Source organism: Megalobrama amblycephala, linkage group LG7, assembly GCF_018812025.1.
Source record: "Megalobrama amblycephala isolate DHTTF-2021 linkage group LG7, ASM1881202v1, whole genome shotgun sequence".
In the NCBI taxonomy this organism is placed as follows: Eukaryota; Metazoa; Chordata; class Actinopteri; order Cypriniformes; family Xenocyprididae; genus Megalobrama; species Megalobrama amblycephala.
The window spans coordinates 14,606,388-14,621,664 of NC_063050.1; the positions used below are offsets into that span (position 1 = coordinate 14,606,388).

Genomic DNA, 15,277 nt, shown 5'->3' on the forward strand with positions numbered 1-15,277 from the left:
AAAGATAAAACATCAATCCTCAACAAGACTTCTGGAGTTTCTCTTCTTCATTGCTGTTAACTATCTGTCTAGCTGTACAAAGCAGACGTTACATGCGAGGGCAGAATAGTAAGAAGACACAAAGGCACTAAGTTCATCACGAAGCAGTTCAACTCTTTACACTGATTCAGCGTTGCAGACCCATTGTCATCCAAGCAACCAGGATGGATGAACGGAGTAACACAGAAGAGATGCATCAGTCCTTGGTGACTAGATCCATCGCCCAAGCAAGTAGTAAATCATCAACAACAAGCTCTGCTGCACTCAGAGCTCGAGCCAGAGCCGAAGCTGCCCGCATGCAGGTTTCATTCGCTCAGAAAGAAGCAGAGATGATGGTCGAAGAAGCAACATTAAAGGCAAAAATGCACATTCTAAAGAAAGAAAAGGAGGCAGCTACAGCCACCGCAGAAGAAGCTGTGTTTGTGGCTGCTGCGGAAAAAGCAGAGCTAGACTCTCGCCATGACATTGACTTACCACTCTCGCCATCCAACGCTGCACAACGGACAAGTGAGTATGTTTGGCAACACAGCTGTAGTGCATCAGAACCCATATCTATGCACACATCTTCACAACCTGCCGTGGAATCAGTCAAACAAGAAATGAGTAACCTCAGAATCGACAACGAAGATTCTCATCAACAAATAGCGCCTAAAAATATGAAATCTCAACTAGCAGTGGGCACAACTCAACATATTTCTGGAAACGCTCCTTCTGTGCAGACACAGAAAAAGAGATATTTAGATCCACATGTAGATGCAACGGACCTGAGACAGCCCGCACAGCAGAGGTGGGACCCTGTCAGCTCTGTGAAGCATACAGCAGCTACGCCAGATGTTGCAAAATACCTAATGCGAAGAGAAGTGGTTACATCTGGTTTAACGGAGTTCGATGACCACCCGGAAAGCTTTTGGGCATGGAAAAGTTCCTTTCAAAGCGTCATTGAGGAACTCGCCTTAACTCCAAGAGAAGAGTTAGACCTCTTGATTAAATGGCTCGGGCCAGCGTCTAAGGAACAAGCAAAAAGAATACGAGCCATACACAGCCACAACTCAGCTGCAGGGCTAAACATGGTTTGGCAAAGATTAGAAGAGACCTATGGAACCCCAGAAGCAGTTGAGCATTCACTTCTGAAAAGGATAGAGGAATTCCCCAGAATCTCAAACAGAGACAATGTGAGATTAAGAGAGCTTGGAGACCTTTTGCTCGAACTCGAATATGCAAAAGAAGGAGGATACCTCCCTGGTCTAGCATATCTTGATACGTCACGTGGAGTGAACCCTATATTAGAAAAGCTCCCATTTAGTCTCCAAGAAAAGTGGATTTCACAAGGGTCTAAGTACAAGGAACACAACCATGTTTCCTATCCACCTTTCACCTTCTTTTCACAATTTATTCGTTCTGAAGCCAAAATCAGAAACGACCCTAGTTTTATGATATCTCAAGCTCAACACTCAGGTCCAACCAAGTCCGAGAGACCCACAAAATACAACAACAAATCATCAGTGTCTGTAAGGAAGACTGGCGTGTTTTCTGAGGCTAAAGCAGCTCCTACAGGCTGTGTCGAAAAAGGTGCTATAGATCCAGACCGCATATGCCCTTTGCATAACAAACCCCACGCACTCAGAAAATGGCATACCTTCCGTAGCAAGCCGATAGAGTAACGTAAGACCTACCTCAGGGAGAAGAACATCTGCTTCAGGTGCTGTAGTTCGACCAAACATAGGGCGAAAGACTGTGATAAAGAAATAGTATGTAGAGAATGTGGCAGCAAGACTCACACATCAGCTTTACATTCTGGTCCAGCACCCTGGTTGGCAGAAGTTCCAGCAGATCAAGGCGAGGAGGAGGAGACTCATGAGACTCCTCCTGAAACTCTCCCTGCAGTAACATCAAAATGCACAGAGGTTTGTGGGGGAAACACCAACGCCAAATCCTGCTGTAAAATATGTTTAGTGAAAGTCTACCCTGAAGATCATCCAGGAAAAGTAATTAGGACATATGCAGTGTTAGATGACCAGAGCAATCGTTCACTTGCTCGCCCTGAGTTCTTCAACCACTTTGACCTCTATGAAAAAGCGTCTCCCTATACATTAAAGACTTGCTCTGGTGTTATGGAAACCTCAGGGAGGAGAGCAACAAACTTTGTGGTGGAATCCTATGATGGAAAGATCAAAATCAAGCTTCCAACCCTTATTGAGTGCGAAATGATTCCAGATGACCGAACCGAAATCCCCACACCCGAAATAGCTCGCCATTTTCCCCATCTGAGACATGTAGCAGATAAGATACCACCACTCGATGAAAATGCGCAGATCCTTATCCTGCTAGGGAGAGACATTTTGCAAGTGCATAAAGTGAGGCAGCAGTATAACGGAGATCATGAAGACCCCTATGCCCAACGTCTCGATCTCGGGTGGGTTATAGTAGGAGACGTTTGTATAGACCGGGCTCACAAACCACCCAGTGTCAGAGTGTATAAGACACACACACTGCCAAATGGACGGACATCCATGTTAAGTCCCTGTCCTAACAAAATTCAAGTGAAAGAGACACTTAAGAGAAACAACCCTCACCAACCAAGAATTCTGGAACGCGAATTAAAATGTGAGGAGACAGAAAAACTTGGAGCCACGGTCTTCGACAGCCACCCGGATGATGAAAAGGTAGCTCTGTCAGTGGATGATCAAACATTCCTGGACATCATGAACAAAGAGGTTTATATGGATCAGGCAAACAACTGGGTAGCACCGCTGCCGTTCTGCAAACCACGCCGCCGTCTTCCGAACAACAGAGAGGTGGCTCTGCGACGACTTTTATCTCTCCGACGAACTCTAGACAGACGCACAGACATGAAGAAACACTTTCTGGAGTTCATGGAAAAGGTATTTGAGAATGACCACGCAGAACTGGCATCAGAACTTGAGGAACACCAAGAAAGGTGGTACTTACCTCTGTTCGGGGTCTACCATCCCCAAAAACCAAATCAAATAAGAGTGGTTTTCGATTCAAGTGCCAAACATGACGGTGTGTCTCTGAATGACGTGCTGCTCAGCGGACCAGACTTAAACAATAATCTGCTTGGTGTCTTAATCCGTTTCAGGAAAGAGAACATCGCAGTCACTGCTGATATTCAACAGATGTTCTACGCGTTTGTTGTTCGAGAAGATCATCGTGATTACTTGCGGTTCCTTTGGTACAAGGATAACGATTTGAACAATGACATCGCCGAATACAGAATGAAAGTACACATATTTGGCAATAGCCCCTCACCATCAGTTGCCATTTATGGTCTAAGGAGAACTGCACAAGAGCATCAGGATGAATACGGCACAGACAGTAAGGAGTTCGTCATGAGGAATTTCTATGTGGACGATGGATTGATGTCAGTTCCAACAGAAGAAGAAGCTATCAGCCTCCTGAAGAGGACTCAAAAAATGTTAGCAGCATCGAACTTAAAACTTCACAAAATCGCTTCCAATAGCAGCAAGGTCATGTCAGCATTTGCTCCCGAGGACCTTGCAAAAGACTTAAAAGACCTCGACTTTGGTGCAGATCCTCTCCCACTTCAGCGGAGCCTTGGAATGATATGGAATCTGGAGAGTGACAGTTTCGGTTTCCAAGTGTACCATGAAGAGAAACTGTTCACAAAAAGAGGCGTCTTATCAACAGTTCAGAGCCTCTATGATCCACTGGGCTTCGTAGCTCCCATCATAGTCCAAGGAAAAGCTCTCATCAGAGAACTGTCGTCCAAAGAATATGATTGGGATGATCCTCTCCCATCAGACAAGCAAGAGTCCTGGAAATTGTGGAAAGAGTCTCTCCTGGAACTAGAGAAGCTACACATCAAAAGAAGGTATGTGCCTATCCCTCTTGTCTCATCTCAAAGTCGAGAACTCTGTTTATTCTCTGATGCTTCTACTCAGGCTATCGCTGCAGTAGCCTATCTGCGTGTCACCAATGTTGAAAACCAGTGCCACGTAGGATTCATTATGGGCAAAGCGAAGTTAGCACCGCATCCAGCCCATACCGTTCCACGTTTAGAGTTGTGTGCCGCTGTCCTGGCAACCGAGATGGCGGACACAATCTGCTGTGAGATGGACATTGAGATGCATGCTGTGAGATTTTTCACTGATAGCAGGATTGTTCTCGGGTATATCCATAACACCTCCAGAAGATTTCATGTTTATGTTGCCAATCGAGTCAATCGCATCAGGAAATCAAGTCATCCACAACAATGGCAGTATGTTGCCACCGAACAGAATCCGGCGTATCATGCCACCAGACCAACGTCTGTTGACATCCTCAGGGCCTCTAACTGGTTCTCAGGCCCTGAATTCTTGAAAAGCGGCATTGAACCTCCACAAAGCAACAGCTTTGATCTTGTTGACCCAGAACTTGATGTTGAAGTTCGGGCTCAAGCTGCTGTCAACTACACCAAAGCTACAGAAGGTCAGTTCAGCTCAGCACGTTTTGAACGATTTTCTAGCTGGAAGAGACTGCTGCAAGCCATCGTAAGACTTATTCAAGTAACAAGAACATACGCCAAAACTCAAAAAGTGGACGCCGTTGATGCACGTTGGCAAGCTAAAACTGTAGTCATTCGATGTGTCCAGAAGGAGTTCTATGGAGAAGAGTTCAAATGTTTGGGAGATGGGATTCAGCTCTCAAAAAAGAGTCCACTGAGAAAGTTAAATCCTTTCATCGACGAGGATGGACTCCTTCGGATTGGAGGACGCCTTACTAATGCTGACTTACCCAGAGATGAAAGACATCCTGTTTTATTGCCAAAAACTCATCACATTTCAACTCTCATAGTGAGACATTACCATGAGGAAGTTTTCCATCAAGGTCGTCACCTTACCGAAGGAGCCGTCCGGTCAGCAGGAGTGTGGATAGTGGGAGGTAAACGTCTGGTGTCTAGTGTCCTCTATAACTGTGTGACCTGCAAAAAACTGAGAGGGAAGTTAATGGAACAGAAAATGGCACCACTACCAGCTGACAGACTCACTGCAGAACCCCCCTTTACTCACGTCGGCCTGGACGTCTTTGGGCCATGGAGCATTGTCACTCGGCGCACTCGTGGAGGTAGCTCTGAAAGTAAGCGATGGGCGGTGTTATTCACATGCATGAGCACGAGAGCGGCACACATCGAGGTATTAGAATCTATGTCTGCTTCGAGTTTTATAAATGCTTAACGACGGTTCTTTGCTATCCGTGGACCGCCCAAACAGCTTCGCTCTGACAGAGGCACAAACTTTATTGGAGCGTGCAAAGAGTTAAAGTTCAACATCAGTGATCCAGAACTGACAAGCAACCTTGACAAGCAAGGATGTACGTGGACTTTCAATTCTCCCCATTCATCTCATATGGGAGGTTGTTGGGAAAGACTGATAGGTGTAGCACGTCGTATTCTGGAAGGGATGTTACTGCAATCTAACACGAAACACCTCACTCATGAAGTGTTGACGACACTGATGGCAGAGGTCGTGGCCATTCTAAATGCCAGGCCATTGATTCCAGTGTCAACTGACCCTGACAATCCGTCTATATTGACACCTGCGATGATTCTCACACAAAAGATGATTCCAGTGACAACGCCTCCAGGTGACTTCGATCATAAGGATCTTCACAAAAATCAGTGGAAACAAGTGCAGTGTCTGGCTGAGAGCTTCTGGAAACGTTGGAGACAGGAGTATCTGGTGACTGCAGAAACGTCACAAGTGGACTGATGACAAGCCTACCTTGCAAGTGGATGATGTAGTTCTGATGAAAGACAGTCAGGCTAAACGTAACGACTGGCCAATTGGACTTGTGGTAAAGACATTGCCTAGCAAAGACAACAAAGTCCGCAAGGTTGAAGTTAAAGTTGTGAGGCAAGGATCAACAAAAACTTACATCAGACCCATCTCAGAACTTGTCTTTCTTATGTCTAAGGACTCATGAGGTGAAGGGCATTCTGATAAATTACGATGATGTTCATAAATGTAACTACTGATAGATTGCATATTCATTTGGTTGATTAGTCTTTGAGTAATTAAAAGATGTTGATAGTGGTATAATAATATACCAGGCGAGGAGTGTGCTGCCCTCTAGCGTTTAGTTATAGGATCTAGTCGGACTCGTTTCAGTGACGGATTTAGTCGGACTCGTTTCAGTGACGGATTTAGTCGGACTCGTTTCAGTGACGGACCTGTTAGAACAACAACCAACAACGCAGAAATCATTCATGAGTCTGCTTCATTACACAGCTTGGTCAAATATGTGTCTGTAAGTAATTATACTTCAGAATTGTAGTTCTTGTATGATGTATATGTTTACTTTCTGTAATGTATTTTACTACGCTTGTGACTGTTTTCGTTTTTTTCGCGTATGCTCTAGATCTAAGCCTTTGTTTTTCTGACGCTCTGATTTATCTGTTCAGTAACGAGCATCGACACTTCGCCTCAGATTATTTAACTTAGTTGGTTTATTTTCATCTGCTGATTTGCATAGATTATGCACGTAACAGTGTAGCAGTTAGTTTGGTGAAACTGAGGATGTTTGTTTGACTTCTATACATTAAGAACATCTGTAGTTCATTATGTAAAAGTGTGATATAGAGAATATTGTTTAATTTTACTGAGTTACTAGGTAACTTTACATTTGATTGTGAAATAGACACAACAGACGTTACACTTTTGTAATGTTTATTTGTCTTTTATGTTTATTTTTCCAGTCTTACAGACTTAAATGGAGAAAAGATTAAGAAATAAAACTGAGGAAGAAAAGAGAACAAAAGATAAAACATCAATCCTCAACAAGACTTCTGGAGTTTCTCTTCTTCATTGCTGTTAACTATCTGTCTAGCTGTACAAAGCAGACGTTACATGCGAGGGCAGAATAATCAGGGTTTGCTTTAGTTGGGCTCTTGACCCTTGACTTTTTAATATTAGATTTTGTTTGGACTGTTGTAACTGAGTTATAACAGTCAGACAAGCAAAAAAAGAAGAAGATCAGGTTGTGTTGGTTATGTTTTCACATTATTTGAGCCCAATCTCTGAGTTAGATTTACATTGATTACAGCAGCACTGTGATTCTACAGCAGAAAATCAGCTTTTTCAATGTAATCTGAAGGATTTCTCAAAAGGTGTTCCGAACAAAAATAAAAATAAGTCATTCATTTAGAGACACAGACATCAATCAGCCTGTGAATCTCAACAGTGGTGAGAATAATAAAGCATGTTGCAGTGCATTCTGGGAGCCACCAATCAAAATTCATCCATGGCTCCCATCATGCATTGCTGCATGAATAAATTATGAGCTGAATTGTCTTAGTAATTTCCTTTATTGTCACTATTTTTTTTTATTTTTTTTTTCTGTTTTTAATGTGACTTTTTAGTAGCTTGTTTTCTAATGTTCAGAGTTGATCTGTTTATCAGAATTTGTTCCTTGTTACTGCTGTTGAGATTCACAGGCTGATTGATGTCTGTGTCTCTAAATGAATGACCTTTTTATTTTTTTGATCGGAACACCTTTTAAGAAATCCTTCAGATTATATTGATAAAGCTGATCTTCTGCTGTAGAATCACAGTGCTGCTGCAATCAATAATGTAAATCTAACTCAGAGATTGGGCTCTAAATGAGTTCAGTGATTCAGATTAAATAATGATCATGTGAAAACATAACCAACTAGTCTGGCTATCACCAGACCAAGCTCAATTTAAAATTGAACATTGGTCTGGGGAGTTTGCTATGTATTTCCTACTGCACAAGAGGCGTGATCAACGAACATTAGTCATACAATTGGATAGTCCTTCAACCAATCAGATCAACGATCCGGGTGACGTACTTTGCAGAGCGATGCGAAAACTCCAGGTTTACCGTGTGTCTCAATCAGCTCCCTAGTTCAGTAGTCAGGGCACTGATCAGGGAATCAGCCACATTCACTTGCATGATATACTGATTCACGACCTAGGGAACTAGGGAGCTGATTGAGACGCAGGGTTAGTTTGTATTGGTTTGTAGCATTGATCCGCGGTTTGCAGAAGCAGCAATGACATTGAGCGATTTTTGCAGGTTGTGCAAAAAAACATATAAGTGATCGGTATTTACACCCACTCGAGCAATTTGTTTGCTAACTAAAGAAGTCATTCAGCATCGTCGAGAGGTTAAAAGGCGACTCTGATACTGTTCTGGTTCAGTGTAAATGAACGCGGAATATAGCCGCCCTAAACTACGTCATTGTCATGACAACCAAAAAGAATTCCAGTCAGCTCAGGCGGCGCGAGATTCAAGAAGCAGGGAGACGAAACATATAGAGCAAATAATAAAAATATTGTCTACCATCAAGGGGCATTGAAGTAAAAGAGTCCTGTACTCACATCGTGAAGGAAACCACAAAAATAACAGCAGAGAATCATTGTGTGTCATCAATCGCCGTTTGTAATCTTCCTATGAAGAGACTGTCGGATCAACGCTCTGCTACATTTCTCTCAGATAAGGTAAATGCTTAACACAATCGGCGTCACTGTGATTGTGCATTGTTATTTTGGAGTGACGGTCGTGCGAGAGACGGGTAGATCAGATAGAATTTGAAAGCTGCTTGCCGTCGCTTCTCTATCGTCATCGTGTTATACCCGCCATTAACGAGCAAGGTGGATAAGCCAGTCTGTGATTGGTTCCCGCAAAAGTGTAACAGCGCAGCAGAAATGAATGTACGGGTTTCCAGACTGAGTTGCAGAGCAAAATCAAATCGCCGGCAGATCAGGCTGGGTTTACCCAGACTAATAACCAACACCACCTGATCATCTTTTTTCTCTGCTTGTCTGGCTGTTATAATTAAAATTACAACTGCCCAAACAAAATCTAATATTTAAAAAGTAAAGGGTCAAGAGCTCAACTAAAGCAAACACTGATCTCCATGATAGTGATTTTCTCCTTTGGTGATTCTGCTTGTTATCATCAGGTGTCTTCAATAATGTTTAATCATCACTCAATTAATCACTTCATTATCTCATTAACTTTAACACTGCTTCAGTGGGTGGAATAAAAAATATGGCAGGACTTTTACTTTCTGGGAGCAGAAGCATTGACCTGGACTACCTTGCTCCTCATCCTGCATTAAAAAACTGTGCTTTTTGGGGATCAGAACATCACATTTGAAAAACAAATATATTCTGTGATTAGTTCCTGTTTTTTTAAGCTACATCTTCTTTCTAAGATTAAATCCACTCTCTCTGAGAAAACCTTAGCGATTGCGATCCTTGTTACATCTTGCTTGGATTACTGCAACTCTCTTTACTATGGCATGTCCAAACCCAGAGAGCAAGCAATGATCAAAATAATGTTAAATCAATGTTAATGTGTCAACGTTAACCGCATTGAATCAATATCACTTTTGCACCCACAATTAATGTTGAAAATTTTTTTAAATTTCAACAAAAAATCAATGGAAATGGCATTGATGTTGGTTCAATATCATTCTTGCACTCTCAGAAAATGAAACACAACTACAACTGACTTAAAGCCACACAGCCTGAAATCAACTTAAGATAAAAGAAGACATTAAATCTCTCAAGATCTCAGCAGAAGTTCTTTTTGAGAATTAACAGGTTTAGATGTTGATGTTTTATTGAAAATGTTTGGTCACCATTTTGGTGGTCAGTATTTCATTTAGTTGTGCAGTTTGACTCTTGGCTGATCTTGTTCCTGACCAAAACTGGTTATTTGTTATTAAAATGTTATATTCACCATTAATACTTTCTTGCCACAGATCATGTTCTGATTTTACATTATGGGGAAAAAAATATATTGACACACAGACATTAAGAATCAGCATGAATCTTAACAATGGTCACATCCTTCATGCCGCAATGCATGCTGGGAGCCACCATAGTATACAACTCATAACTCCCAGCATGCATTGTGGCATGAAGGATGTCACCATTGTTGAGATTCATATGGGTCAAACTGACCCACGAACAGTACAAATGTACAAAATTTTTATAAGCATATTTTACAACACATCAGCGTGTTGAAACTTTGCATGCATGTTCATGACCATAAATGAGAAAAAGTCTCAAAATTTCAAGAAAAACAATATAGGTTAGGTAGTCTTTCAGATAGATTGAAAAAAAGAATTGATAGCTCATTTTTACCATATGTGGCTGACAAAAAAAAAAAAAATTGCATTGAAATAAGTGAGGAAAACCTCCTTTTTTAGCTTCATAGGGTAGTAAAAAACTGAAATAACAAAATATAACCAAGACGTTATTATTTTGTGTCTGTGCCTTAGCGCATTAAAATATGTGGGTCAAATTGACCAGTGAACATCACCAAAGGAACCAACATTGATTGTGTATATGTCAAAACACATCAGCGTGTTGAAACTTTGCATGTATGTTCATAACCCCAAATGAGAAAAAGTCACAAAATTTCAAGAAAAAAAAAACTGATTCGCTCTCAAACCCGCCGGACGCTTCGCATGTGAGCTCGCCGGTTGCAACGCACTCAAATTCACCGGTTGCAACGCACTCAAATTAGCCGGTTGCAACGCACTCAAATTCACTGGTTACAACACAATGGACGCAATGGACAAGATGGCTGCTTTGCCAGTGCCCACGGGCAAGATGGCCACCCCTTCGGTGCTTAAGGATGTAGGGGGCGTTCCAGCCATTGAGTCCGCTCCAGAACCCGCTCCAACCGGTGAACCATCGCCTCATCCTCGGAAGAGGAGGAGGAAGAAGGCTTCTTCCATTTTTCAGGGCTCAGAAGCCTTTCAAGAGCCCGCTATGGGTCCGGAGACCACTCCAGTGGTCTCTCCTGCTCCGCCCAAGCGTCATGCTCTGCCAGCATCGCCCAAACTTCTTGCTCTGCCAGCACCGCCCAAGCTCCAAGCCCTGCCAGCGTCGCCTAAGCTACTTGCTCTGCCAGCACCGCCCAAGCTTCTAGCCCTGCCAGCGCCTCCCAAGCTCCTTGCTCTGCCAGCGCCACCTGACCTGCCGTGGCTGCCCAAGCCACCTGACCTGCCGTGGTTGCCTGAACCACCTGACCTGCCGTGGTTGCCTGAACCACCTGACCTACCGTGGCTCTCCGAGCCGCCTGATCAACCGTGGATTCCTGACACTCCAGACCCGCCATGGCTGACCGTGGCACCTGACCCACCGTGGCTCCCCGAGTTCCTGGAACCTGCATTGGAGACTCCGTTCCTGTCTGCCGTTAGATCTCCAATGCACCCACCCCCCCTCCCTAGCTGTTCCTTTTACGCCACGAGGACGCGCCTTCCGGGAGGGGGGCGTTATGTCACGATCACCGTCTGCTCCTGTCACTTCCTGGACTACATTCCCCATAATCCTCTCTGCCAATCACCTGCACTCACTCCACCAATCACTACACTAATCACCACACCCAGCTGCAGCTCATTACCAGGACTATAAAGGACTGTCACACACACCACCTCACGGCGAAGTCTTGATTACCCCTGTAACAATTCTGAGCGTAATGTTTTGCCCTCATTTTTTTATACATTAAATAATTCATTTCAAATGTTAATACTTAACTACATGTTAATGGTGTCTTTAAATAGTACTGACACATTAAATAAGGAGGATTCAATAGCGAATGCATGCAAATATCACAATAAACCCCAACGAGTAGGACAAACTTAAATTAAACAAATTAGTTCAGTCAAAATAACTCTTATGAGTATTTAGCAATTTATTTGTCTTTCAAGTTCTCAGAACTGATGTATTTTAAGTAATTGTCATTGTTTCATTGTTTTGAGTTTTATGAACTTATTTCTTTTATTTTAGATGAACTGAACTTTAACTGAAACTGGGCTGGGATTTCTATTTCCCAGCTTGCTTTGCCCATGGCACTTGAAATAAAAATTAAGTGTTATAAATGTTTTTGTGCAAGATTAATGTTAAGTGGGAGATTTTGCAGTGATTAATATTTTGTCATGCTTATTTAGAAGTATATAATGTGGGTTTTTGGAGAGTTACCATGATGAAGTCAAGCGGTGCATGCGGCTTGGTTTGAGAGCAAGTGAAATGTTTTATTTCATTGTACTAATTCAGCAAATGTTGTATCACACTACTAAGGCTGAACGATTAATTGCATTTGCGATAATATCGCGATATGAGAAAATGCGATTTTCTAATCGCAACGTGCGCGATTTGAGGTGGGCACGTGACGCGAGCGAAAGAGCGGAGAACTCGGCTGCAACAACTTTTCATCCTGTCAGTTCATCTTTAACCTGTAGCGCAATGGCCTCTGCCTCGACGGAACAGTCAGTAACTGACACAGCTGCGACTTTAATCTCAAAGAGGAACAGCACGTCGGTGGTGTGGAACTATTTTGGTTTCAGAAAAGAAGATGCTGCACAGCTTCAGGTGTTATGCAGAGCATGCCGTGCTCCCGTTGCGACTTCACGGGGTAACACTACAAACTTGTTTCAGCACTTAAAAAAATACCACAAATCAATGTATGACAGTTGTATGACCAAAATGCCGAGCACCAGTGCGCCAGACAGGCCAAATACCTCAAGACAGGGATCACTGACCGAAATGTTCGAAAGTGTCACTCCGTATGAACGTAATTCAAAACGGCACGGGGAAATCACTCGGGCAATAACCGAGTTCATAGCCAAAGATATGATGCCTCTCAGCACGGTGACCAAGCCTGGATTCGTGGCATTGACATATACGCTTGATAAACGGTACAATATACCCTCCCGTACATACTTCAGTCAGACTGCCATACCGGAGCTGTACAAAAAGTGTAAAGAGAAAGTCGCCGCGGAGGTTAAAACGGTGGAGTTTTTTGCTAGCACTACAGATATGTGGTCAAGCCGCACAGCTGAGCCTTACCAGAGTCTTACAGTCCATTTTATTGATGAAGATTTCAACCTCAGAGCTCGCTGCCTACAAACTACCTACTTCCCAGACGACCACACAGGGGAAAATATTGCAGCCGGCCTGAGAGAAGGGCTTGCCAGCTGGGATCTCCACGAGGAGAATCACGTCTGCATCACGACGGACAACGCGTCAAATATGGTTCTGGCTGCGCGGCTTAATGAATGGACGAGGCTCCAGTGTTTTGGGCACAGATTACATCTTGCCATTGGTAAGTTATGTCGCGTGTGTGTGTGTGTGTGTGTGTGTGTGTGTGTGTGTGTGTGTGTGTGTGTGTGTGTGTGTGCGTGCGCGCAAAAGAGAGAGATGCGTCGATTAGTAATAAGCTGGATACAAATATATAAATTATGTGTAGTTGGGGATTCATTAAATTAATATTTCCTCCCACTCCTTTTCTAATATGTAAATTGAAATATTATGTTTTGATTTTATGTCTGTTGTGGAATGGCCACCTGCATTTTTGTTTTTTTGTTTGTTTTTGTTTTTTTACATGTTCTAAATAAACACAAAAAGTGTGTGTGTGTGTGTGTGTGTGTGTGTGAGAGAGAGAGAGAGAGAGAGAGAGAGGACAGGGGTGTGGATGTGTGCATTTTAGAATGACAGAGAATGTGAGTGTGTAATAGTGATAGCCTTGAATCACAAAACTCAAATTTAATTGTGTGTAATACACTACTTTCTATTTCTTTCAGAAAATGCACTCAAAGATGACAGAGTGTCAAGGGCAACAGCACTGTGCAGGAAGCTGGTGGGACACTTTTCCCACAGTTGGAAGAAGAAGGCAGCACTGATGGAGGCACAGAGGGAGCTCAAACTCCCTGAGCACAACCTCATAACGGAGTGCCCAACAAGATGGGGATCTAAAGAAATGATGATTGCTAGAGTGCTTGAACAGGCCAAAGCCATTTCTCAGGTATTGTCTGGAGATCGATATGCACGCTCCCTCATCCCAACCTGGCAAGATATTGATGTGTTGGAGTCGATTCACAAGGCACTGCATCCTCTACTGGAATTTACTGATGCTCTTTCTGGAGAGGAGTATGTGAGCATCTCCTACCTCAAGCCAGTTCTTCACCTTTTTGCCACATCAGTCCTGGCTGAAGATGCTGAGGACACTGACCTGACTAAATCAATAAAAACCAAAGTCCTAGCATACCTCAATAATAAATATGGAGACCCAAACATCCAGGAGCTTTTGGATGTTGCCTGTTTCCTGGACCCTAGGTTCAAAATACAGTACATCAGTACTGACAACATCCCTGCTATCAAGACCCGACTGAAGACAGAGATGGTAGACTTAGCACAGCGTACATATCATCGGGTAAATGATAATTATGTATTTCACAAAAACACAATTTTTCTGTAAAATCTAACTGGAAAACTAATGGCTGTTGTTTTTATCTAATAGGAGAAGAGGTCTCGTACTGAAACTGTTCAGATGCCTCAAAGTGCACAGCCCTTGGGGGAAAAGGCGAAGAGGTCTCTTGGCAGTTTTTTCAAGACCAGTGCAGCCTCTCCTTCTTTGCCTGTTGAAGATGTCGCAGAGGCAGAGTTAAACAATTACCTGATGACTCCTACCATTGATGGAGAAGATGATCCCTTGGCTTGGTGGAGGGTGCACAAGATCAGCTACCCACAGTTGTGCATCATGGCCCGCAAGTATCTTTGTGTACCTGCCACAAGCGCTCCCTCAGAGCGTCTTTTTAGCACAGGAGGGAATATTGTGACTTGCACTCGCTCATCCTTGAAGCCAGCAAAAGTCAATATTCTGGTTTTCTTAGCAAAAAACCTGTGAGCCACTGAGAACAAAACTGTTGGATCATTATAGCTGGCAGTGCCATACTCGTAGTGAACTTTAGTCTGTGTGGTGTGTTATTGTTGTGTACTTGATAAGTGAGGTTGATCTATTCCAAATTATAATATTCAAATAGTTTTTGTCTAATTTAAAAGTGCATTTCTCCATTTTTTTATTTATAACTTTATTTATTTTGATTTTACTAAATATTTTCAAAGCAAATGCTGTTGCAGTTGTGTGAAATGTTACTGACTTTGGAGCAGTAAGATAATTATTATTTTTAATTATTTTTTTCTTCAGACTGTAAATTTTGCACACAGTGTTTACAAAGTGCGCATACCTTTGTTTAAATTATTGAAATGCACAGTGGCAAAGCCATAGATGTTTCTGCAACGAGCAGTTCAATAAAAATGTCATTTATTTCAAGTCATACATGTTTTAATTTAATTATAACAAATAGGCCCAGCCTATGGGAAAGAACATTTCACACTAAATGCATCTAATATTGTGTTGGTCATATTTAAATAATTCATTACGTTTTGTTGGGGAAAAA

The 15,277-nt window shown here is 42.6% G+C and overlaps 2 protein-coding genes across 4 annotated transcripts in view; one reads left to right on the plus strand and one right to left on the minus strand.

The window, feature by feature from the left end:
• The window catches only part of LOC125271747 (NACHT, LRR and PYD domains-containing protein 12-like), a 1,137,836-nt gene that overhangs the window by 818,365 nt on the left and 304,194 nt on the right, over positions 1-15,277 (minus strand). The gene's annotated exons all lie outside the window — the stretch shown is intronic.
• Positions 12,122-15,154, plus strand: LOC125271757 (E3 SUMO-protein ligase ZBED1-like). Its single transcript, XM_048195998.1, has 3 exons — positions 12,122-13,143; positions 13,622-14,250; positions 14,338-15,154. The coding sequence occupies exons 1-3, from the start codon at positions 12,165-12,167 to the stop codon at positions 14,722-14,724; spliced, it is 1,995 nt and encodes a 664-aa protein (XP_048051955.1). The 5' UTR covers positions 12,122-12,164; the 3' UTR covers positions 14,725-15,154.